Genomic DNA, 23,167 nt, shown 5'->3' with positions numbered 1-23,167 from the left:
CTGAGGGATATTCCTGACCCAGGGACTGAATCTGCGTCTCCTATGTCTCTTGCACTGGCAGTCAGGTTCTTTACCATCAGCGCCACCTGGAAAACCCCACTCATCGGGGGCAGTCATCCTTTATTTTAAAAGGGCCTAAAAATGAAGGTCAGGTTGAGCCATCTGAAACTGGGATGCCTGCTTTTATTTAAAGGAGTATAAAATGAGACCAAAAATGCTGCTGTATCATCAACTATCTGAGAAAGTATTTGGATACTAATGTTAATTGGCTTCCTCATTTTACTAAAGACCACTTCATTGGTAAATCTAATGAAAAACTTTAAGACTTTGTTTTCCTTGACCTCTGGGCCACACGTGAAGTCACTCATAAATTACTTCTTAAAGATTTCTTCTCTGCTCTGTGGTTTCCTCTTCCACTAACCATTTTACATCTGATGTTTGTCATGTCTTGGGCCCTCTTTTCATTTTTTATTTCCACAAATCATCTCATCTGATCTCATCTAGCCCTCGTCAAAACTTAACCTAGTGGTCTTAGAAACATCAGTGTAATACATTTCTGTTGCTTAAAACTCTCGTAACTCCCTATTGCGATTAGGATAAAGTCCAAAAGGCGCCTGCAGGATCTGTACTTACCTTATTGACTAAAGTCATCGATTGTTACTCCCCATGTACTACTCCACTCTCAGGTCTAACTGAATCTCAGTTCTTAATGGTTCTAGATTCTTGCTCTCTGCCTCAGGCCTTCCACATATCACTATACTCTTTGCTTGGAAAAGTAATCACCTGTTTTTTTTTTTTTTCCTGGCTAGTTCTATCTTTCAAATTTCAGCTTAATGTCAGGTTACTTCCTTCAGGAAGTTTACTGGGGTAGCTCCTCTTTGGGGGATTTTCCTCCTGAGAATTCTTCTGTTCAGTTCAGTCAGTTATGTCTGATTCTTTGTGACCCCATGGATTGCAGCACGCCAGGCTTCCCTGTCTATCAATAACTCCCGGAGCTTGCTCAAACTCATGTCCATTGAGTTGGTGACGCCATCCAACTATCTTATCCTCTGTCTCCCCTTCTCCTCCTGCCTTCAATCTTTCTCAGCATCATGGTCTTTTCCAGTGAGTCAGTTCTTCGCATCAGGTGGCCAAAGTACTGGAGTTTCAGCTTCAGCATCAGTCCTTCCAATGAATATTGAGGACTGATTTCCTTTAGGATTGACTGGTTTGATCTCCTTGCAGTCCAAGTGACTCTCAAGAGTCTTCTCTAACACCACAGTTTAAAAGCATCTGTTCTTCACCGCTTAGCTTTCTTTAGTGGTGGTTTAGTCGCTAAGTCATGTCTGACTCTTACAACCCCATGGACTATATAGCCTGCCAGGCTCCTCTGTCCATAGGATTCTCCAGGCAAGAATACTGGAGTGGGTTGGCCTTTCCTTCTCCAGGGGATCTTCCTGACCCAGGAATTGAACCCAGGTCTCCTGTATGGTAGGCAGATTCTTTACCAACTGAGCCACAAGGGAAGCCCAATTATATGTATATAAAAGCTATCACTTTATTGCCTTTTCTCACATCCATACATGACTATTGGAAAAACCATAGCTTTGACTAGACGGACCTTTGTTATCAATGTGTCTGCTTTTTAATATGCTGTCTAGGTTGGTCATAGCTTTTCTTCCAAGGAGCAGTTCAGTTCAGTTCAGTCGCTTAGTTATGTCCAACACTGTGACCCCATGAACCGCAGCATGCCAGGCCTCCCTATCCATCACCAACTCCATCCAAACCCATGTCCATTGTGTTGGTGATGCCATCCAACCATCTCATCCTCCATTGTCCCCTTCTCTTCCTGCCCTCAATTTTTCCCAGCATCAAGGTCTTTTCAAATGAGTCAGCTCTTTGCATCAGGTGGCTAAAGTATTGGAGTTTTTCAGCTTCAACATCAGTCCTTCCAATGAACACTCAGGACTGATCTCCTTTAGGATGGACTGGTTGGATCTCCTTGCAGTCCAAGGGACTCTCAAGAGTCTTCTCCAGCACCACAGTTCAAAAGCATCAATTCTTTGGCGCTTAGCTTTCTTTATAGTCCAACTCTCACATCCATACATGACCACTGGAAAAACCATAGCCTTGACTAGATGGACCTTTGTTGACAAAGTAATGTCTCTGCTTTTGAATATGCTGTCCAGGTTGGTCATAACTTTCCTTCCAAGGAGTAAGCGTCTTTTAATTTCATGGCTGCAATCACCATCTGCAGTGATTTTGGAGCCCAGAAAAATAAAGTCAGCCATTGTTTCCCCATCTATTTGCCATAAAGTGATGGAACCGGATGCTATGATCTTAGTTTTCTGAATGTTGAACTTTAAGACAACTTTTTCACTCTCCTTTTTCACTTTCATTAAGAGGCTCTTTAGTTCTTCTTCACTTTCTGCCATAAGGGTGGTGTCATCTGCATATCTGAGGTTATTGATATTTCTCACAGAAATCTTGATTCCAGCTTGTGCTTCCTCTAGCCCAGTGTTTCTCATGATGTACTCTGCATATTAAGTTAAATAAACAGGGTGACAATATACAGCCTTGACACACTCCTTTTCCTATTTGGACCCAGTCTATTGTTCCATGTCCGGTTCTAACTGTTGCTTCCTGACCTGCATACAGATCAGGTGGTCTGATATTCCCATGTCTTTCAGAATTTTCCACAGTTTGTTGTGATCTACACAGTCAAAGGCTTTGGCGTAGTTCCCAGCCACTTTAATTCTCCCTTCACAGCAGTATACTTAGGTTCTTGTTAACTTAGCTTTAGACTCCATTGTTTAGAGAATTTACAAGGTCTACCTTGTTCAGAGTATCTCCAGAGAGTAAAACTGGGCCTCATTCAGTAAAGGCACTTGGTGAGTGTTTTAACGACTTAGGTACCTGTGCTAGACTCTGTCTCAAATGACTTATTTGACTTTCAGGAAAATAATTTATGGTGTGACTTGGTTAATGTTTTATTGGAACATAAAAATGTTATATTAAATTGTACTTTTACTAATAGATCAAAAGAAGGTTTGCATGCATGCATGCTAAGTCACTTCAGTCGGGTCTGACTCTCTGCTACCCCAATAAGCGTAGCCCATCAGGCTCCTCAGTCCATAGGATTCTCTAGCAAGAATACTGGAGTGGGTTGCCATGCCCTCCTACAGGGGACCTTCCTGACCTGGGGACTAAACCTGTGTCTCTTACATCTCCTGCATTGGGAGGCTGGTTCTTTACCACTAGCACCACCTGGGAAGCCCCCTAAATAGCCTACAGCACCCCATATTCCCAGGCAGACTCCCATCCACGTACTAACCAGGCCCAACCCTGCTTAGCTTCGGAGATCAGGTGGGTTCTGGGTGGTATGGCCGTAGATAAAGAAGGCTTAGGCAAACTGAACTGGCTCTGATAGTACAGCAAGTGAAATGCTGAAATCCTTTGACTAATTTAAACAGGCAAGACTCTTTTAAAACAGAAAAGTTCTAATATTTCTTTCCCTCATATTTTAAAACATTGATACTAGAAAAAGAATGTAACCCCTCCCACAAAACAACAAAAGAACAATTTCATTTTAAAGAATTTTATTATAGGATGTTAATATCCAGGACACCTTCAGAGCACCTTATTCATCTAATCAGATTTTTGGTAACTGGTTTTAAAGTGTTACTTGAGTATTTTTCCTCATACTGGCTTTCAGGCAAAAGTACTACTTGGTGCTTGTTTAAGAGATGTTAATTTGATTAAACAGTTTATCCTTAATAACCTGAGACATCAATCCATGGATAGCTTCTATGGTAGTTTTACAGCTAGAAAGAAAAAACAGATCACATAATGTCACAAGAACTGAGAACTGTTTCAAACGTGCAACTTCCATGCTCCCTCCCCCACCCCCCAATTCCATCCTTGCACCCCTAGTAATGATTCTGGTTCTATTCGTACTCTGCAAAACATACTGTATACCATACCAATCTACAGTTTACTCTCTATAGTATACCATAGTGATTTTTAGCCTTCTGCATGTATTTTGATTATTTCCTACTTACTAAATTTTCCCAAAAGAATGACAATGTAAATATCTGATAAAATTCAAAAGTTATTTTATTATTTGTGAAAAGGTTTGGGAAAAGTTCTATTTTAGAAGGTTACTAAAGTTATTTATAATTCAGAAATATAGATTGATTCCAATATTACACTAAAATCTGCTTTTCCTTGTTGTTCATTAGTTGGAATTGTTTTTTAAAATGATTTTAATGAACCTTATGCTTTTTTCTCCTGAAAAATCAGAGACATCCTTCAAACAACGCAAAGGTAAAGTCAGATTAGTGGATGAAGGACTTAGATTTTAGAACTGATAAAAAAAAAAAAAAAAACCCACCAATATTCAGAAAAGATGCAATTCTTGTAAAATTACGCCCAAAGGAAAATTCTCTACTATTGTACCATTACTCTTCTCCTTCCTACTTTTCTTCCTATACAGTTACATTCCCACAGTCACATTTTTGCTTCTTAAGAAATTGAGATGTAAATGCAGATAAAACTATAAATCAGACACATATAAAGATAGATGAGCAAAATGACATATTCAGAGCAAGTATCAAAAGTAAGCCCTAATGTCAAAGAAAAATGTGATTTTTATCCAGGCTGCTATCTTTATACCTTTTATTACTCACAGAGAAGAAATAAATGAGGTCATTCTAACCCAAGATAGCTTCTATTCCAACACATTTCGGCCTTCTGTCTCTCTTTTCTTTCCTATCAACTAATTTAGTTCTTCTCAAAATGGATACCAAGATAGTGATTTATATAGATGTCAACACAGTCTTCCTTTCCTCTCTATCCCTGTCATATTAAAATTCAAATTTTTGTGAAAGTGAATATTATATTACTTCCCAATTCTGTATGTATCTGAAGGATCATGTAATTATTTCATGTTATATCAAGTTTGTTCTTAATAAATTCTTTACTGAGATTTGAGATACTAAATTACTATATAAAGGATTATTTCAGAAAAATAAATTGAGAGATAACAATCATTTCTCTGATATTTAGGGCTTAAAACTTTATAAAAATTTGAAATTTGATAAACTTAAGAAATCCTAATTTAATCCTTCACAAAAGGATTATATTAGAATAGATTAGGACATCTTTTTGCAAAGTTTTGTTTTGGTTTTTGTTTAAAGACCCAGCAATGGACTGGTTTTCTTTCTTATACTTTATGGCTGAAGCTAGAAAAGGTGAAAGGGAGTTTTTCACAACATCACCTAGACCCAGAAGCCTTTAATATTCTTACCTGCTGCTGCTAAGTCGCTTTAGTCGTGTCCGACTCTGTGCGACCCCATAGATGGTAGCCCACCAGGCTCCCCCGTCCCTGGGATTCTCCAGGCAAGAACACTGGAGTGGGTTGCCATTTCCTTCTCCAATGCATGAAAGTGAGAAGTGAAAGTGAAGTCGCTCAGTCGTGTCCAACTCTTAGCGACCCCATGGACTGCAGCCCACCAGGTTTCTCCATCCATGGGATTTTCCAGGCAAGAGTACTGGAGTGGGTTGCCATTTCCTTCTCCAAATATTCTTACCTATCGCCTAAATTTTCAAAGTTAAAACCTGCATCTGACAACCTTAAAGGTTAACATTTAGGTACCACTGTAAGTTATAGGTTGAACTGTAAGGAATTTGAATCCTGTTATTTACAAATCTTGAGAAAAAAAAAAAGTTGGGGGTAGGAATAGATTTGCTCTCACCTGTCTCGTGTAGCTTTGGCAAGTTTGTCTTCTGACTTTCGATCATGTGTTTCTAAACCCAACATGAAACTTCCTCGTCCCAGCTGGGCTTCTGACTGTTCTAATTTTTCAGACAAATCGAAGACCTGCCCGGTGGTATAGTCTGCATTCTATGGGGAAAATGATATTGTATCAGTATACAATACTAGTCTATCACATAAAAAAATATACATATGTAAATTTTCTTCCATATATAGTATTTCATTTACAAATAATTCTACTCTGAAATCTAAGTGGATAGTCAGTGAAATAAGAAGTCAAATTATACTTGCAAAAACTGATTCCAAAGCTCAAGCAGTTGAATATAGAAATTTTACCCTTTTATAGTTTAAAGATTAAATTTGGAATTGTCTTTTTTGACTGCTTAAATCTAATAATTTGTTATTATGAGAGGCTTTGAAGTACACAGATTTGAGTCCAGATTGTGGTCCTCCTGCAGATTAGCTGGGAGGCCTTGGGAGAGGTCCTTTACTTTTCTATGCCTTTCAGACTTCCTGTGAAAATGGGGGAGGAGGGTGATAATTTCTACCTTAAAGCTATTGTGAGTGATGTATACAAAGCTTGTAGGACTGTTGATGACACCTAGCAAAAGCTTAACAATTGTTAGCTAATTTTGTTACTTTTTCACGTTGAACTTCCAGAATTAGTACTTATAACACATTTAAAAAATTACATTTGTGTTTTAGCTTTTCTAATTACAAAATTAATAGTTATACAGAAAATCTGGAAAATGTAGAGCAGTGTGTGTGTGTGTGTGTATATATATATATATAAATAAATATATATATATAAAAAAAATACCTACCATCCCCTCCACCTAGCTATAAACACAATTTTTTTTAAAGAGTATTGCTATATACTCACATGAGCTTCCCAGGAGGTGCTACTGGTAAAGAACCCGCCTGCCAATATAGGAGACTTAAGAAACACGTCCAAGGAGCCGTGGCTGCGTGGGCGCAGGAGGGCCTAGAGGAGCTATCCCACACTGAAGGTCAGGAAGGGCAGTGGTGAGGAGATACCCCTCGTCCAAGGTAAGGAGCAATGGCTGCGCTTTGCTGGAACAGCCGTGAAGAGACATCCCACGCCCAAGGTAAGAGAAACCCAAGTAAGATGGTAGGTGTTGCAAGAGGGCATCCGAGGGCAAACACACTGAAACCATACTCACAGAAAACTAGTCAATCTAATCACACTAGGACCACAGCCTTGTCTAAACTCAATGAAACTAAGCCATGCCTGTGGGGCAACCCAAGACGGGCGGGTCATGGTGGAGAGATTTGACAGAATGTGGTCCATTGGAGAAGGGAATGGCAAACCACTTCAGTATTCTTGCCTTGAGAACCCCATGAACAGTATGAAAAGGCAAAATGATAGGATACTGAAAGAGAAACTCCCCAGGTTAGTAGGTGCCCAATATGCTACTGGAGATCAGTGGAGAAATAACTCCAGAAAGAATGAAGGGATGGAGCCAAAGTAAAAACAATACCCAGTTGTGGACATGACTGGTGATAGAAGCAAGGTCCAATGCTGTAAAGAGCAATATTGCATAGGAACCTGGAATGTTGGGTCCATGAATCAAGGCAAATTGGAAGTGGTCAAACGAGAGATGGCAAGAGTGAATGTCAACATTCTAGGAATCAGCAAACTGAAATGGACTGGAATGGATGAATTTAACTCAGATGACCATTATATCTACTACTGCGGGCAAGAATCCCGCAGAAGAAATGGAGTGGCCATCATGGTCAACCAAAGAGTCCGAAATGCAGTACTTGGATGCAATCTCAAAAACGACAGAATGATCTCTGTTCATTTTCAAGGCAAACCATTCAATATCACAGTAATCCAAGTCTATGCCTCAACCAGTAACGCTGAAGAAGCTGAAGTTGAACAGATCTATGAAGACCTACAAGACCTTTTAGAACTAACACCCAAAAAAGATGTCCTTTTCATTATAGGGGACTGGAATGCAAAAGTAGGAAGTCAAGAAACACCTGCACTAACAGGCAATTTGGCCTTAGAATACGAAATGAAGCAGGGCAAAGACTAATAGAGTTTTGCCAAGAAAATGCACTGGTCATAACAAACACCCTCTTCCAACAACACAAGAGAAGACTCTACACATGGACATCACTAGATGGTCAACACCGAAATCATATTGATTATATTCTTTGCGGCCCAAGATGGAGAAGCTCGATACAGTCAGCAAAAACAAGACCAGGAGCTGACTGTGGCTCAGACCATGAACTCCTTATTGCCAAAGTCAGACTTAAATTGAAGAAAGTAGGGAAAACCACTAGACCATTCAGATATGACCTAAATCAAATCCCTTATGATTATACAGTGGAAGTGAGAAATAGATTTAAGGGCCTAGATCTGATAGATATGCCTGATGAATATGGAATGAGGTTCGTGACACTGTACAGGAGACAGGGATCAAGACCATTCCCATGGAAAAGAAATGCAAAAAAAGCAAAATGGCTGTCTGGGGAGGCCTTACAAATAGCTGTGAAAAGAAGAGAAGCGAAAAGCAAAGGAGAAAAGGAAAGATATAAACATCTGAATGCAGAGTTCCAAAGAATAGCAAGAAGAGATAAGAAAGCCTTCTTCAGCAATCAATGCAAAGAAATAGAGGAAAACAACAGAATGGGAAAGACTAGGGATCTCTTCAAGAAAATCAGAGATACCAAGGGAACATTTCATGCAAAGACAGCCTCGATAAAGGACAGAAATGGTATGGACCTAACAGAAGCAGAAGATATTAAGAAGAGATGGCAAGAATACACAGAAGAACTGTACAAAAAAGATCTTCATGACCCAGATAATCACGATGGTGTGATCACTGACCTAGAGCCAGACATCCTGGAATGTGAAGTCAAGTGGGCCTTAGAAAGCATCACTACGAACAAAGCTAGTGGAGGTGATGGAATTCCAGTTGAGCTATTCCAAATCCTGAAAGATGATGCTGTGAAAGTGCTGCACTCAATATGCCAGCAAGTTTGGGAAACTCAGCAGTGGCCACAGGACTGGAAAAGGTCAGTTTTCATTCCAATCCCAAAGAAAGGCAATGCCAAAGAATGCTCAAACTACCGCACAGTTTCACTCTAGTAAAGTAATGCTCAAAATTCTCCAAGCCAGGCTTCAGCAATATGTGAACCGTGAACTTCCTGATGTTCAAGCTGGTTTTAGAAAAGGCAGAGGAACCAGAGATCAAATTGCCAACATCTGCTGGATCATAGAAAAAGCAAGGGAGTTCCGGAAAAACATCTATTTCTGCTTTACTGACTATGCCAAAGCCTTTGACTTTGTGGATCACAATAAACTGTGGAAAATTCTGAAAGAGATGGAAATACCAGACCACCTGATCTGCCTCCTGAGAAATCTGTATGCAGGTCAGGAAGCAACAGTTAGAACTGGACATGGAACAACAGACTGGTTCCAAATAGGAAAAGGAGTTCATCAAGGCTGTATATTGTCACCCTGTTTATTTAACTTATATGCAGAGTACATCATGAGAAACGCTGGGCTGGAAGAAACACAAGCTGGAATCAAGATTGCTGGGAGAAATATCAATAACCTCAGATATGCAGATGACACCACCCTTATGGCAGAAAGTGAAGAGGAACTCAAAAGCCTCTTGATGAAAGTGAAGAGTGAAAAAGTTGGCTTAAAGCTCAACATTCAGAAAACGAAGATCATGGCATCCAGTCCCACCACTTCATGGCAAATAGACGGGAAACAGTAGAAACAGTGTCATACTTTATTTTTTGGGCTCCAAAATCACTGCAGATGGTGATTGCAGCCATGAATTTAAAAGACGCTTACTCCTTGGAAGAAAAGTTATGACCAACCTTGATAGCATATTGAAAAGCAGAGACATTACTTTGCCAACAAAAGTTCGTCTAGTCAAGGCTATGGTTTTTCCTGTGGTCACGTATGGATGTGAGAGTTGGACTGTGAAGAAGGCTGAGTGCTGAAGAATTGATGCTTTTGAACTGTGGTGTTGGAGAAGACTCTTGAGAGTCCCTTGGACTGCAAGGAGATCCAACCAGTCCATTCTGAAGGAGATCAGCCCTGGGATTTCTTTGGAAGGAGTGATGCTAAAGCTGAAACTCCAGTCCTTTGGCCACCTCATGCGAAGAGTTGACTCATTGGAAAAGACTCTGGTGCTGGGAGGGATTGGGGGCAGGAGGAGAAGGGGACAACAGAGGATGAGATGGCTGGATGGCATCACAGACTCGATGGACGTGAGTCTGAATGAACTCCGGGAGTTGGTGATGGACAGGGAGGCCTGGCGTGCTGCGATTCATGGGGTCGCAAAGAGCCGGACACGACTGAGCGACTGATGTGATCTGATCTGAAGAAACACGGGTTTGATCCCTGGGTTGGGAAGATCCCCTGGAGGAGGGCATGGCAACCCACTCCAGTATTCTTGCCTGGAGAATCCCATGGACAGAGGAGCCTGGTGGGCTACATGCAGTCCACAGGGTCACAAACAGCACAGTCAGACCCACATTTGGTAAACTGAAATATTCTATATACTGCTGATATTTCATGTATGTTTAAAACCAAAAGTTTAATAATCACATATGTACACTTAAGTGTACTTAAGTGTAATATTTTTTAAAAGTTTCTACTGGAATATCTTTATGTTATTCTATTTATTCAGTCTGTAAGATACTGTAAAGGCAGTACAGTTCAGTCACAAGACATTTTAAAAACATTTGCTGTCATCATAGTTACTATAAAAAGCCCTTTAAAATGCTACCAGCTTTCCAGTGATTTTACAAACATGATAATTTTTTAAACATGCAATTATATTCACTTTTTCTAAATGGTTTAGGTCACCAATACATCCTTCCCCAACAGATTTGGAGAAAACTCTAATGTTTGTAGATCACTTCACATCTAGAAGATTTAGCTGCAGATATAAAAATGTGGGATGGCAGAAACAGTTATACTATGAAAATGAAAAAAGAAACCAATTACATTTCAAACAGAGAAAACTAATATAAATAAAAAAAACTTTTTCTGGTAGCTTTTAGATTACATGCTTTAGCTGTAAAGGGAAAGAGATGACATACATTTATTTATATATTTTTTTCTTAGAATGCTGTAATGTACTAGGTATTAAACTACACACAAAAAAGGAGGAAATATAATTTAACCTTTTCTTGATTATTAATGTCCTCAGTATATACAGTGCTGGAATACAGGGACAGCCACAGGCTGAGTAAGCAGAGCTGGCTGCTTTTGTACAAAGGTTCAGATAGCTCCAGTCTTACTGCTTCCTGCCCATGCCATCATGTGTCACTTCTGGCTGCTATCAGCATACTTGCCTCTAAGGAAACATGACACATGAGGCATTTAGCAGTGCTAGATAGACAGAAAACATTTAATAAATGTTTGCTATTATGATCACTCTCCCTCTTTCTAATTTACTATTTCTGACTGTTGAGGATAAGAAATAAGAAAAAAAATCATAGTAAATATGCTCAAGTGAGGTTTTTACCCATGAGTGCAATGAATCAAATGAGCAAAAAATAATTTATTGAGGCTTTATTATATGCCTGCTGCTGCTGCTTCTGCCAAGTCGCTTCAGTCGTGTCTGACTCTGTGCGACTCCATAGATGGCAGCCCACCAGGCTCCCCTGTCCCCGGGATTCTCCAGGCAAGAACACTGGAGTGGGTTGCCATTTCCTTCTCCAATGCATGAAAGTGAAAAGTGATAGTGAAGTCGCTCAGTCGTGTCCGACTCTTCACGACCCCATGGACTTCAGCCTACCAGGCTCCTCTGCCCATGGGATTTTCCAGGCAAGAGTACTGGAGTAGGGTGCCATTGCCTTATTATATGCCTAGTACTTTGCTAATTACTATATATATTTCATATAATTCTCAGTGTACTTAACAATGTGGGTATTATCATCTTCGGGCCCAAGAAAGCCTCAGACACATTAAATAATGCTGTGAAGGTCACACACAGCTAGTAAAATGGCAGACTTCTTTGTGAACTGAGTTTATCTTAGTCCAAATTTAGTGGTTCTAACCACTATGCTATACTGTACTATATGAAGTGGCTTACTTTAAAAAAAAAAAAAGATAAACAAAACTGTTCCTTAACTAAGATCTAGACAGAAGTTTCTGTCCTCTTCTAGGTATTAGATTTTAATGATATATTGGAAAATATTGACTTTTTCATTTTTTTTTGGTGGTAGCAGCATCTGCTTGCTATAAGGTAGTGATATTCTGATTTCTTTGGGGGACATTCTTAGTCCAAGTGCTCTGGAGAGTTTCTTCTACTCCAGCCCAGAAGTGAAGCACTGACGGACTGCCTTGGCTCAACTACTCATGGTGTTCATTCCCTTGGCCCAGAGCAGGTTTAAGGTTAGGCATGTGACCTACAAACTCAGACACACAGTGAGGCTTTGCCGGGGAATATGTTGAGTGGTGTGTATGTGTCTGTGTATGTGTGTGTTGTGTATCTTGATCTTTTCTTTTGAATGTAGAATTGGGAGGTCTAAGCTAATACGGCCATCTTGATTTCACATGAAGTCTGAAACTGAAACCAACTGACCTGAAATCAAAGCTGAGAAAGGAAGACCAAGACCTCATAATATTGTCTGAATGCAAACTCAGGCTGTGCCTGAAGTCAGCCCTCCTCCTGGTATTCCTGGACTTTGCAGCTTACATGATTCTCTTTTTTGTTTTAGCCAGGTTGGTTGGGTCTCCTGTCACTTGTAACTAGAGTGCTACCTGAGACACACAACAAAGAACACTATTGGCATTTTTCTCTAACTCAGTTAGAGGTAGATCTCACCCTCATCTGGTCTCAATAGTACACAATACAGATCCTAGCTTGGCCTCTGGTCATACAGAATCTGCTCCCAAGCCCACCATCTTGGCAAAGTCAGTCTTTCCATAAAAAAGACTTTCAGACATTAAACAACTTATATAGATTGATAAAATTCAGACACATTCCTCACAAGCATAGTACTTACCGTAAGCAAGCTAGAGGAACTCAGCGTATTCACCCAGTATTTATTCCACAAAAGCTCAAGCAATTTCCGATCCAAAGAGGATTTGAAATATGAGACTTCTAAGGCATAGTATCTAATGAAACAAAACCACAAATCTAGTAAGTAAAACACATTCAACCACATCACATAAAGGTTATGGCCAAATTTAAGTTAATTACATTTTATATCCAAATAGTCATGCTTTAATTTTTTCCAACAGAATAACAGGTAAATAACAGTAACTGGTTTTCTTACTCTTCAGAGGGGTGGTTGCAATTCAGTTAAGCAAATATTCTCTAGTTATATTTCTCCCCTCTGTAAAGCCCGGAAATTCTCAAAAAATTATTAATAACTAATCAAAATTTCTGAATGACATGTATTTACCCATGCCACTGACTTCATAAATTTCAGCCAACAGTAATGAACTTCCCCTCTCCAAGGTTAGCTATTACTTTTGTTAGGCTTTTAAAAATACTAAAAATGACATGTGGATTCTCGATTCCTCCTTTCTAATCCCCTAATTAGGAACAACTGCTTTTTGGAAAAGCAAAACTTTAAGGTTGGTCATTAAAGCATATTTTAAAAGAATTGCTGCTGCTTCTAAAGGTGCCTAATTTATAATCAAGGGAAATTTGGTTAAATGTCTGAAAAACTTTTTTTTTTAAAGAAAGAAATATTTAACTATGTCACTATGTTACAAAGAAACAGAAGGGACTTCTTCACCTTAAGGAGCTTACCATTTTCATGGGACACGTGGGATGAATCCATGGAAAGTTACAAATACAATGATATATATTGAATAATAGTAAGTGATGCTATAGTGCATATTTAAAATGAATCATCTGCCAATTAAATGTTAACAATAATGAGTATTCTTAGTATAGACAGAACAGCCTGAGAAGCTCCAGGGAAAAGGCAGGATTTCGAGTAACCCTAACATGAGTCTATAGTGTGGCTATGTTAAGAGCAAGGAGGAAGCATTAGGCAGAGAGCCCTAACTCACAAAAAGGAAAGTCATGAAAGGAACAAGAAGTTAATCAGTCTGCCTGGTAAGTTTAGAGGGAGCAGAAGGATTTTGTAAGGGAAATCTAGGAAGCTATGTTGGGGTCTAGCTAGCAGAAGACATTACATATAAGGCTAAGAAATTATCTTCTAGGTACTTGGGACTCATGGAAGGTGTCTGAGCAGATCAGTGATACAGCCGTTTATATCAGTGTTTGAGAAGGCCGGCTGTGGTAAGATGTGTCAGAGGAGAAATGGGAAGCAGGGAGACCGCAAAGGATGCCACTGCAGTGAAGCAGATGTCAGGAGAAAAAGGCCTCACTCTTAGGTTAGTGCTGTCGAAGATAAAGGCACAGGGACGAACAGAAATGTGTGTTCTTTCAATTCAGGAGTGAAGAAATTTAAAAAGAGTAAGAATTTAAAGACAATTCTAAGTAAGGGCTTTATAAATAAGATATCCCTGCGTATGTGTAGATGAAAAGATTAAAAAGAGTAAGAATTTAAAGACAATTCTAAGTAAGGGCTTTATAAATAAGATATCCCTGCATATGTGTAGATGAAAAGCTATAGTGAAATGTGGAAGTAGGATGTGGAAACAGTGTATTTCTTGAGCCACTTATTATGTCCTGGCGCTTTATATATACTCATTTAATCTTCCCTACAACCACAAAAGGAAAGATTTATTATTCCCATTCTAGGCAGAAGAAACAACTCTAGAGTAGAGACTTGTTCAACACCACAGAAAGTGGCAGCAAAAGTATATGATATTATGTCTGTTATCAAAACCTCATGGTCTAATTTATTGTTATATCCAGAGTGTAGACATTTAAGACCTTGTTTAAGAAGTGAAGCCCTGGGAGTTGAGGCAGTTAGGTATGGGGAGAGGAGGCAGGGGCTCAGGTGGAAAGGTCAGTTTTAGAAATGACAGGTTGTACCTCTGATACTTTAGGGGAAAGAGAGGATGAGTAGAGCAAAAGATGTAGATTATAAAGGATGGAAAATAAGGGAGCTCAAACTGGAGGGTCTAGAATAGACTTTTATGTTTAAAATTTGTGGATCACCTTAATGTTATTACTGTCTTAATTCCGTAGGCTGATGCAATGAAATTTTTTGGTCTAATATTAGCTGCAAATCTCAGTAGCAGAGTTGAAAGCAAGAAGAATATTCAAAATTACTCGTGGAGCTAAATCCTCATCTTCTGTACAGGAAGTCAATAATAGATACTGCCTAGAACTGAAAATCAAGAAGTAGCACTATCAGCATGCTGTTTGAAGTTAATGGGGTAAATACTTAAACGGAGTATAGCTATAATAGTTGAAGTGATTCCCTCTGGGGGTGGGGGAAAGGGAATGGTATTTTCATAGAACCAGTGACTCTTTAAACTATGAGCTTGTATAACATTGATAACATACAAGCTAATTTTAAAAATCTGTTGTGTCCTATTTTTACTAAGGCTCTTCAAAGTTAAATATATTTAATATCTGTATTAGATTCTATGTTGAAAACAAATTTTGGATTATGATCTAGAATTTAAAATAGGAAAGAAAAAAGATCAGTGTAAACTACAAATTACAGCTCATTGTCAAATGATTTAGGAAATGATCTATGAGTCTGCTCTTAACTTGGCACTATGATTCATTGAAGATTTGAAATAAAAATAAGCAACTTATTTGCCCTATTAAAAAAAGTTTACTCTTTATTTAGGAACTGGTCCTAAGTAAGAGAGTATCTTTGAACATCCTACTTATTCCAGGTTCAAAATTCTAGGCTCTAGCAATGCAGGTAGTTAGAAAGCAGCAACTCCTCTTAGAGAGGCTCATTTCTCAGAAAAAAACAGGAAATGCAGGTTTGTTTGGGTATAGGAAGCACAGTATGCCTCATGGTCTTTGTTTTAAAAGCTGCTACTGGTGATGAGAGAAGCAGAGTAGGTATTAAAGAAACTGCAACTCAATATAAATGAAAAAAATTGTTAACTCTGAAAGTGAAAGTATTACAGCAAAGGTGTTTTCATGCTTAGGAGCAATTCTCTCAAATAGGAATGGCTTAAATTCTTTTCAGTAGAGCAAATTAAGAGATTTAATTACAAACCTCTCATTGGTTTATAAATGAAAATAAAAATCTTTTTTTCCAGAAGTATGCCAAGGATCAGACATATTTAAAAATTAAATTCTAGAAATTCTGGTATTTTCTAGGAATTCTAAACAGAAAAATAAGAGCAGTAGTAGCACATGAGTAGTAAAGTATTCCTTGAAGTTAGGATAGGAGATGTGGAGAAAGGGACAGTAGTAATCAGGCAAAACTTTTTTTTTTTAGGGGGGTGCCCACACTTCTATGTGCCATGCCCTATTTTAATTGTTAGGATATAGCAGTGAATTGATTTCTCTCTCATGAAGTTCACATTCTAATGAGGTCAATAAAGGAAGCAAAAACATATCAGATGGTCACAAGTGCTAAGAAGAAAAATGAAGCAGGGAAAGGTAACAGTGACTAGAAAGTGCTAATTGAAATAGGGTGATCAAGGAACATTCTCTGTTAAGGTGACCCTTAAACAGACACTCGTTGACTGAAATAGTGAATCACATGGAAATAATGAAGAATGTTCCAGGCAGAAGGATTAGCAAGTGCAAAGGCCCTAAGGCAGGAGCCAGCCTAGTACATCTGATAAACCATGAGGCCACTATGGCTAGAACAGACAGAGCAAAGGCTTAGTGACAAGAAGTAGAGTCCCTGAGATGGGCTCAGAACGATTGTAGGGGCCAGTCTACATAGGCTTGTGTGGTCCATGGTAAGCACTATAGATCTGACTCTTAATGAGACAGGAAATCACTCTGAGAAGGACGAACATGATCAGACTTATATTTTAACAGAATCTGTTTGGCTGACAAAAGCCCTTTAAGGGGTGGGGTGAAGTGCAGAAGCAAGAAGACTAGCTAGAAGGCTAGTGCTCTGATTTAAGTTGCAGATGGCTGTGGCCTGGGTCAAGGTGATAGTAAGAGAGGTGATGTATTTAGAAGGTGGAGAAAATTGTCTTCACTGGTTTACTGATTTAAAAAATTGAGATGTAATTCACATAGCATGAAAGTCACTGTTTTAAAGGAGTATACAATTAAGTAGTTTTTAGTATGACTTCTTTAACTCGGAGTAAAAATGTTTAGGGAGAACTTTTGCTATGTGGAAACTGGGTACATTGAGGGCTGTAGAAATTGCTAGCGTCAGGCTGGCTCTGCATACAGCTTCCTTCAACTTTTACTTTCATCAACAGGCCAAGTATCTTATACATTGATAAAACGTATATAGATGGGTGAAAGGCAAATAACATGTTAGATTAAAACAATTGTTAATAAAGATTCAAACATTATCCTAAATTTATATATTCTTACTATTATTTTAAAAGGTATTATGAAATGCATTTCACCTGAGTTTTTTTCTCATCTATAAAATTAGGGGCTTGGTCTGGACGATCTTTGAGGTTTCTTATGATGATTCTGGCATCAGATACATTTTTAAATGACTTACTGTTTGCAGTGTACACCAAAGTCTTCTATTTTATTAAGTGGGATGGTCTGGTACTCAGAAGGTCCTTCATCCGGAGGCTTGTAGCCCTAAACAAAAATGAAGAAAATAGAAGACTTAAACACAACAGAGGAAAAACATGTTTTCTATGTGACTTTCTGTTTACAGAAACATTCATTTGGGGGAGCCAATTACTGAACATAAACACCTAATTAAAAAAAAAGTATATTGCTTATGCTGCTGCTAAGTCACTTCAGTCGTGTCCGACTCTGTGTGACCCCACAGACGGCAGCCCATCAGGCTTCCCCATCCCTGGGATTCTCCAGGCAAGAACACAAGATTGGGTTGCCATTTCCTTCTCCAGTGCATGAAAGTGAAAAGTGAAAGTGAAGTCACTCAGTCGTGTCCGACTCTTAGCGACCCCATGGACTGCAGCCCACCAGGCTCCTGCATCCATGGGATTTCCAGGCAAGAGTACTGGAGTGGGGTGCCATTGCCTTCTCCGTTATTGCTTATACTCTTCCTCAACCCCATTCGGTGGCTGAAGGCTAGATTTGGCTTATAGATTAATTTTTCTTGTCCTTAGGTGATATTCACTTGTGCTCATATCTATTTCAGATTTGCAGTAGATAGAAGGTGGCCATGACGCACAAATCCTTATTAACAAAAGAACTGCTTTTCTAGTAGAATTAACAACATGCAGCACAAATGTATTACTTTTTTGCTAAAGACAATTTGTGGTAGTTGGGCTTCTATTTTGTAAATACCATTAAATTGTTTTAGGACAAAATGAGATACTAACTATAACACATCTTTAAAAATAAACCAAATATTTAAAAATTGAAAAACTATAAGAACTAGGAGTTTTTCAAATTACCTTTGGATATGTCCTGAAGGCTCCAAGATTCACTTTCCCTGCAGATATTGTTCTTGTTGGGTCAATCTACAAGAAAGATATATTTAATATCTGCTGACTTACTTGTTTAAACATTATAAGCCTAGAAATACATATGTACATATAACATTATAGGCACACACACATAATTAAAAATAACCAATAGGGAAAAAAATAACCAAATTGGAAAATCACAGAAGTTCAACAGAATGGTTAAATATGGAAATCTCATCATTTATTTAGAGATTAGATCTAGTTATTATACTATTTAAGAGTATTAATTACAGATTTGCTCATCTTTTCCAGAAGTCTTTTTAAACAGATGAACAATTTCTACCTTCCTTAGAGTAACCTGAATTACATCTAAAATACTTTAAGCATAGCAAGAGCTGTTCTAGCAATTTCCTGATTCAATCAGTTCACTCAACATCGACCAAATGCCCACTGTGTGCAGGGAACTGAGACACAGGTGCTGTGTACATTCTCATCTAACAGAGGGTGGGGAAAGATGCATAGAAGTTACATAACTTGTTCAGAGTCCCAGCTACAAAGAAGTGGAATTTAGACTCAAACCTAGGCTGGCACCAGACCCTTGCTCTTTACCATACTGTTTTTATTTCCCTGTATACCTGCTTTAGTAAATCTTCATGAAAATTAATTACAACTGGTTGTAAAAATACTTACTACCACTGCTACAAATGGTTCCTGGAACTGCTGATTGAGCATCTGAGTACTAACATCAATTCCAGAAAGCCAGCAGCCATAGCCAGGGTGGCTATGATACCAGCCAATTGCATTTTCAAGGCGGCCAACCTAACAAATGAAGAGAGCAAAGGAGCTTGAGGTTCTTGTTTAATCTTAGAGATGCTTATGATTTGTCTAGACAGCCCTACAGTTAAATAACAGTATGCAGAATAATTATAGCATATGGTGCTTAAAAAAATTTTTTTTATATACTACATGCTCAAGGCACAAAATTAATAAGATACATGTACAATAAGGTCATTCAGTCTCCTTCCACCTCCTTCCCCTCAACTAGTTTCTCAGCCCAGATGTTACTGTCATAGGTTTACACACCTATCTTCCAGAGTTACTCTCTGCATATAGAATATATTCTTTGCATATATGTAGATTAATAAAAACACACAATGGCATACCACCAATAGTATTCTACACTTTGCTTTTTCACTCAACAAAATATTCTTGGATTTGTTTCACATAAATAAACATATAGATAGCTACCTTTTAAAGGCTGGCTGGCAGTTCATTGTGTGGGATATAATTTATTTAATCAGCTTGATATCCACTTACATTTAGGTTGTTTACAATTTTTTGGTTTTAAACACACATAATGAATATGAGAATTATAATTTCTTTTAAAAACTCAGATATAGTTTATATATGTATAATATATATAGACATTCGTTCAGATGTACAACATAATGATTCAATATATGTATATACTGTGAAATGATCACAGTAAGTACAGTTAACATCCAACACCACATGCAGTTACAATTTTTTTTTCCTTGTGATGAGAACTTTTAAGATCTACTCTCTTGAGAATTTTAAAAAAATCCATGCTAATCTCATATATGTTACATATAGTTAAGAATAACTTAAAATATAAACTCTAATGTAGGAGGATAGTTTTAAGTTTAGAAACTCAAAACTATGAGACTCTTAACTTGCAGTAACCAAATTTTAGGGAACAGCATTTTTACCTGTTTAGCATTTTCTATGTATGCAGCCATGTACTCATATGCAGCAGCCTGAGCGTTCACTCGCGTTTCAGTGCCCTCTACTGGCAAAGCAAAGCTGTCCATAATGATCATGGTCTCACCGTCCACCTTGCCCAGCATCAAGCCCATCACTTCCAGGTTGCCTCCTGATCTGGCATGCATCACCATTTTCAGTAGAGCCAATGCTGAGATTTTGCAGTACTTAAAGTAATGGTGACTACAAAACAAAGGCATGGTGTAATTAACTTTCTTATATAAGTACAATTGTAAGACAGTTTTTGTACAGTTTTTGTGGAGATTAACAAATAAGTATTGAAGCAATTTACACTGAAGAAATGGGGAGAAAGCGTATATATATATAGAATGAGGGAAAGAAAAACAAAGTAGAAAAGGACAGAGTTCCTGAAGGGGGATGGAAATGATAAACATAATCCTGCAAATTACTTCCCATTGGGGGAAGGGAAAAGTATGAAATAATTTTAAAATATGCTATTTGAGTAGACAGAAGGGAATTACACGACCATTTCAATAGACTTTTTCTCCATTAATTTTGGAATCACCAAATCTAGGTTTCTGACCCTGGTTGGTCCGTTTTGCCTCATTATTCTCCCACTTAACCTTCCAGGCCTAACAGTTAAGAATGTAGGCTCTGACATCCATCTACCTAGGTTTGAAGCCTTTTACTGCCATATCCTGGCTGTAACCTTGAGACAACCACTTAATGTCTGTGCCTGTTCATAGAGTTGTTGTTTGGAGGAAATGAATAAAATAATGTACGTAAAGTGCATGGGTTAGTGCCTGACACATACAAAACTTTTTAAGTGCTGCTGCCTGCCAAGTCACTTCAGTCGTGTCCGACTCTGTGCGAACCCATGGACTGCAGCCTACCAGGCTCCTCCGTCCATGGGATTCTCCTGGCAAAAACACTGGAGTGGGTTGCCATTTCTTTCTCCAATGCATGAAAGTGCAAAGTGAAAGTGAAGTCACTCAGTCATGTCTGACTCTTAGCGACCCCATGGATTGCAGGCTCCTCCGGACAACAGTACTGGAGTGGGGTGCCATTGCCTTCTCCCTTTTAAGTGCTAGCTGCATTATTAACCTATCTTTTATAGTACTCTGAGAGTACAATGTGTTGAGGGTTGTAGCTTCTCTTTGTGGTATCAGTCTAAAAATGTAAAATGTAGCCTTAAAAGCTTTAGTCCTACTGTGATCAGTGTTTCAGTTTGTCATCTGTGTATGTGACTAAACTACTGTTGAATAAAATTCCACTTCAGTCTCATTGATGTAGCCAAAGACAGCAAGGATGACTGTAACTGGAGATACAGTGACACAGTGAGGCTGATAATTTAAAATATTCAATAGGCTATATCAATCTAAGTATGCAGCCTGCTATAGAAATAGCAGACAACCAGGCAAAATAACCAGTCTGTAAAGAGTGTCAGTGTCTTTGAGAAGTCTTTTTAAAATGTCTGCCCACAGATTTCAATCACAGATGAAAAATATAGAGACCTGACCTTGGAAGTCAAGACATGAATTAAAATCTTCACTCCTCTATCTACTGGCAAAAAAAGTCCATTATTGTGCTTCTATTACATACATTCTAGACCCTTTTTTATACATGCCCTGATCTAATCTTTATAACATCACCAACAGATAGGTCTTTTTTCTCTTTTACAGATAAAAAAGATAAGTAAATTTCAACTAATTAGTTATACTTGTGAGATTTGATTTTCGGTCTTAACTGTTGTTCACTTAAGAATTCATTGCCTCTGTGTAATTATGAACTAAGTTATTTACTATATTTGCTTGTTTTCATATATGCAGAAAAGGAATAAAAATACTTCGTTGTCATAAAGATTAAGTGACATATGCAAATTCCCAGCTCAAAACTCAGCCTGTAGTTAAGTACTCAGTAAACACTGCTGAATCTGAATTCCCACAGGTAAAGCTTGCCTTGGAAAAACCTGTGAGACAGATGAAATGGTTTTTGTTGTTGACCACCGCTTTCCTGTCTATCCATTAGAGAGACTGACCTTTTTACTCTTTCCATACAATATCTGCTGTCAGGAAAGGATAAATACCGCTGCAAAGAAATCTTGACCTGTCATCACTCCGAGGGACACATGAGTTTTGCTAAGGGGCAAAAAACCTTAAGTTCTATTGATAAAATTTACAGCTTCTGTAAAAAAATGGTGGAGTAAACATTGTGGGAGACTGAGTAGAGCCTCTTTGTTGTTTCTGAAATAATTACCAGCAAAAAAGAAGCAATTATAGATATAAAAGATTACAGACTAAAAAAAGCTGGCGCATAATTATTTTAGAGACCATTGGATTGACTCAATATCTGAAGATAGCTGTAGTCCCAGTCTGAAATCAGCTGAAGATCCCAACAAAGTGTATATCGACACAAGGTTCAAGGCAGAGTGTGGAGTATCTCTAACAATACGGGGGCTGAGAAGTGAAAGCCCAAACTACCGCTTGTCGTTTTCCTCTTCCATTCTCCCAAGGCAAACGAGACAGAAAGGGGGAATCAAGCAAGCCCCAGTGGAGGGTCTTACGCTTTATTTGCGGGGATAAAAAGGTAAAATAAAATTTCTTAGACGATTCCTTTTCCTCCTTGCTGCAGAGGGAAAGACAAGCTCTCTATCCCCAACTCTCACTGCCCCTGGGTCTCTTAAAAGTCCCGCCACCCCTCCCTCCCCTGCGTTTCGCCAGGGACCTCCTCACTCCTTAGTCCAGGGCTTCGCCGCCAGGATTTCTTGCTGCTGTTTCTTGTCGTATTTGTAGATTTCATCGACACTCTGGGCTTCCTGCATGTTGTTGGCTAGCTCCCACGTTTTCTGGGCCATGCCACTCCCGGAAGCTGCCATCGCCGAGGAATCTGATAAGCTGTCGCCTCCGCAATCGAGACGCAACTTTATCTCGCTAGGTTTTCGGGCGTGGGCTCCGGACCCACCCCACCGCAGGTGCAAACTCACACTAGGCTCTCGGGGCAGCCATGACACCCAGCACCGGAGGTGAAGTTGGTACGGACCATCCGCGGGATGGCGGGGGTCCTTGGGGGACGCGGCTATATACACAGCAGTTACACAATAGTTAAGAGGCAGAGGAGTCGTCTCATTACTGAAAAGAGAACTTACTATCTTGGAAAATTATATGTGTGAAATAGGACGAAAACAGTAGTTACCTAGGGAATGGTATAGCCTTCTGTACCGGAAGAAGGGCATGTAA

General features: G+C 38.9%; 1 protein-coding gene across 2 annotated transcripts; it reads right to left on the bottom strand.

Moving 5' to 3' along the window:
• Positions 1-3,561: 3,561 nt before the first annotated feature.
• On the bottom strand, positions 3,562-22,939 carry COPS5 (COP9 signalosome subunit 5). 2 transcript variants are annotated; one of them, XM_005892931.2, is made up of 8 exons: positions 22,664-22,939; positions 19,919-20,153; positions 18,879-19,007; positions 18,177-18,242; positions 17,303-17,388; positions 12,767-12,878; positions 5,736-5,884; positions 3,562-3,803 (listed from the first exon to the last, which is right to left on the bottom strand). In XM_005892931.2, exons 1-8 carry the CDS (start codon positions 22,804-22,806, stop codon positions 3,719-3,721), a joined length of 1,005 nt encoding a protein of 334 aa, XP_005892993.1. In that variant the 5' UTR covers positions 22,807-22,939; the 3' UTR covers positions 3,562-3,718. The 2 variants fall into 2 exon arrangements, with proteins under 2 accessions (XP_005892993.1, XP_014332841.2); XM_014477355.2 differs by having other exon boundaries at positions 22,656-22,795.
• Positions 22,940-23,167: the final 228 nt, after the last annotated feature.

This window comes from Bos mutus, chromosome 14, assembly GCF_027580195.1.
Source record: "Bos mutus isolate GX-2022 chromosome 14, NWIPB_WYAK_1.1, whole genome shotgun sequence".
NCBI classification, from domain to species: Eukaryota; Metazoa; Chordata; class Mammalia; order Artiodactyla; family Bovidae; genus Bos; species Bos mutus.
The sequence above is the reverse complement of the archived record's forward strand: the minus strand, read 5'-3'. Positions and strand labels throughout refer to the sequence as shown.

Excerpts from the sequence above, each read along its gene's own strand:
- COPS5 (XM_005892931.2), bottom strand. The coding sequence starts at position 22,806 with ATGGCAGCTTCCGGGAGTGGCATGGCCCAGAAAACGTGGGAGCTAGCC. Across the intron at positions 20,154-22,663 it reads GCGAAGCCCTGGACTAAGGA|TCACCATTACTTTAAGTACT; the intron begins GTGAGGAGGTCC and ends TTTGTTTTGTAG. Across the intron at positions 18,243-18,878 it reads AACCATTTGTAGCAGTGGTA|ATTGACCCAACAAGAACAAT; the intron begins GTAAGTATTTTT and ends TCTTTCTTGTAG.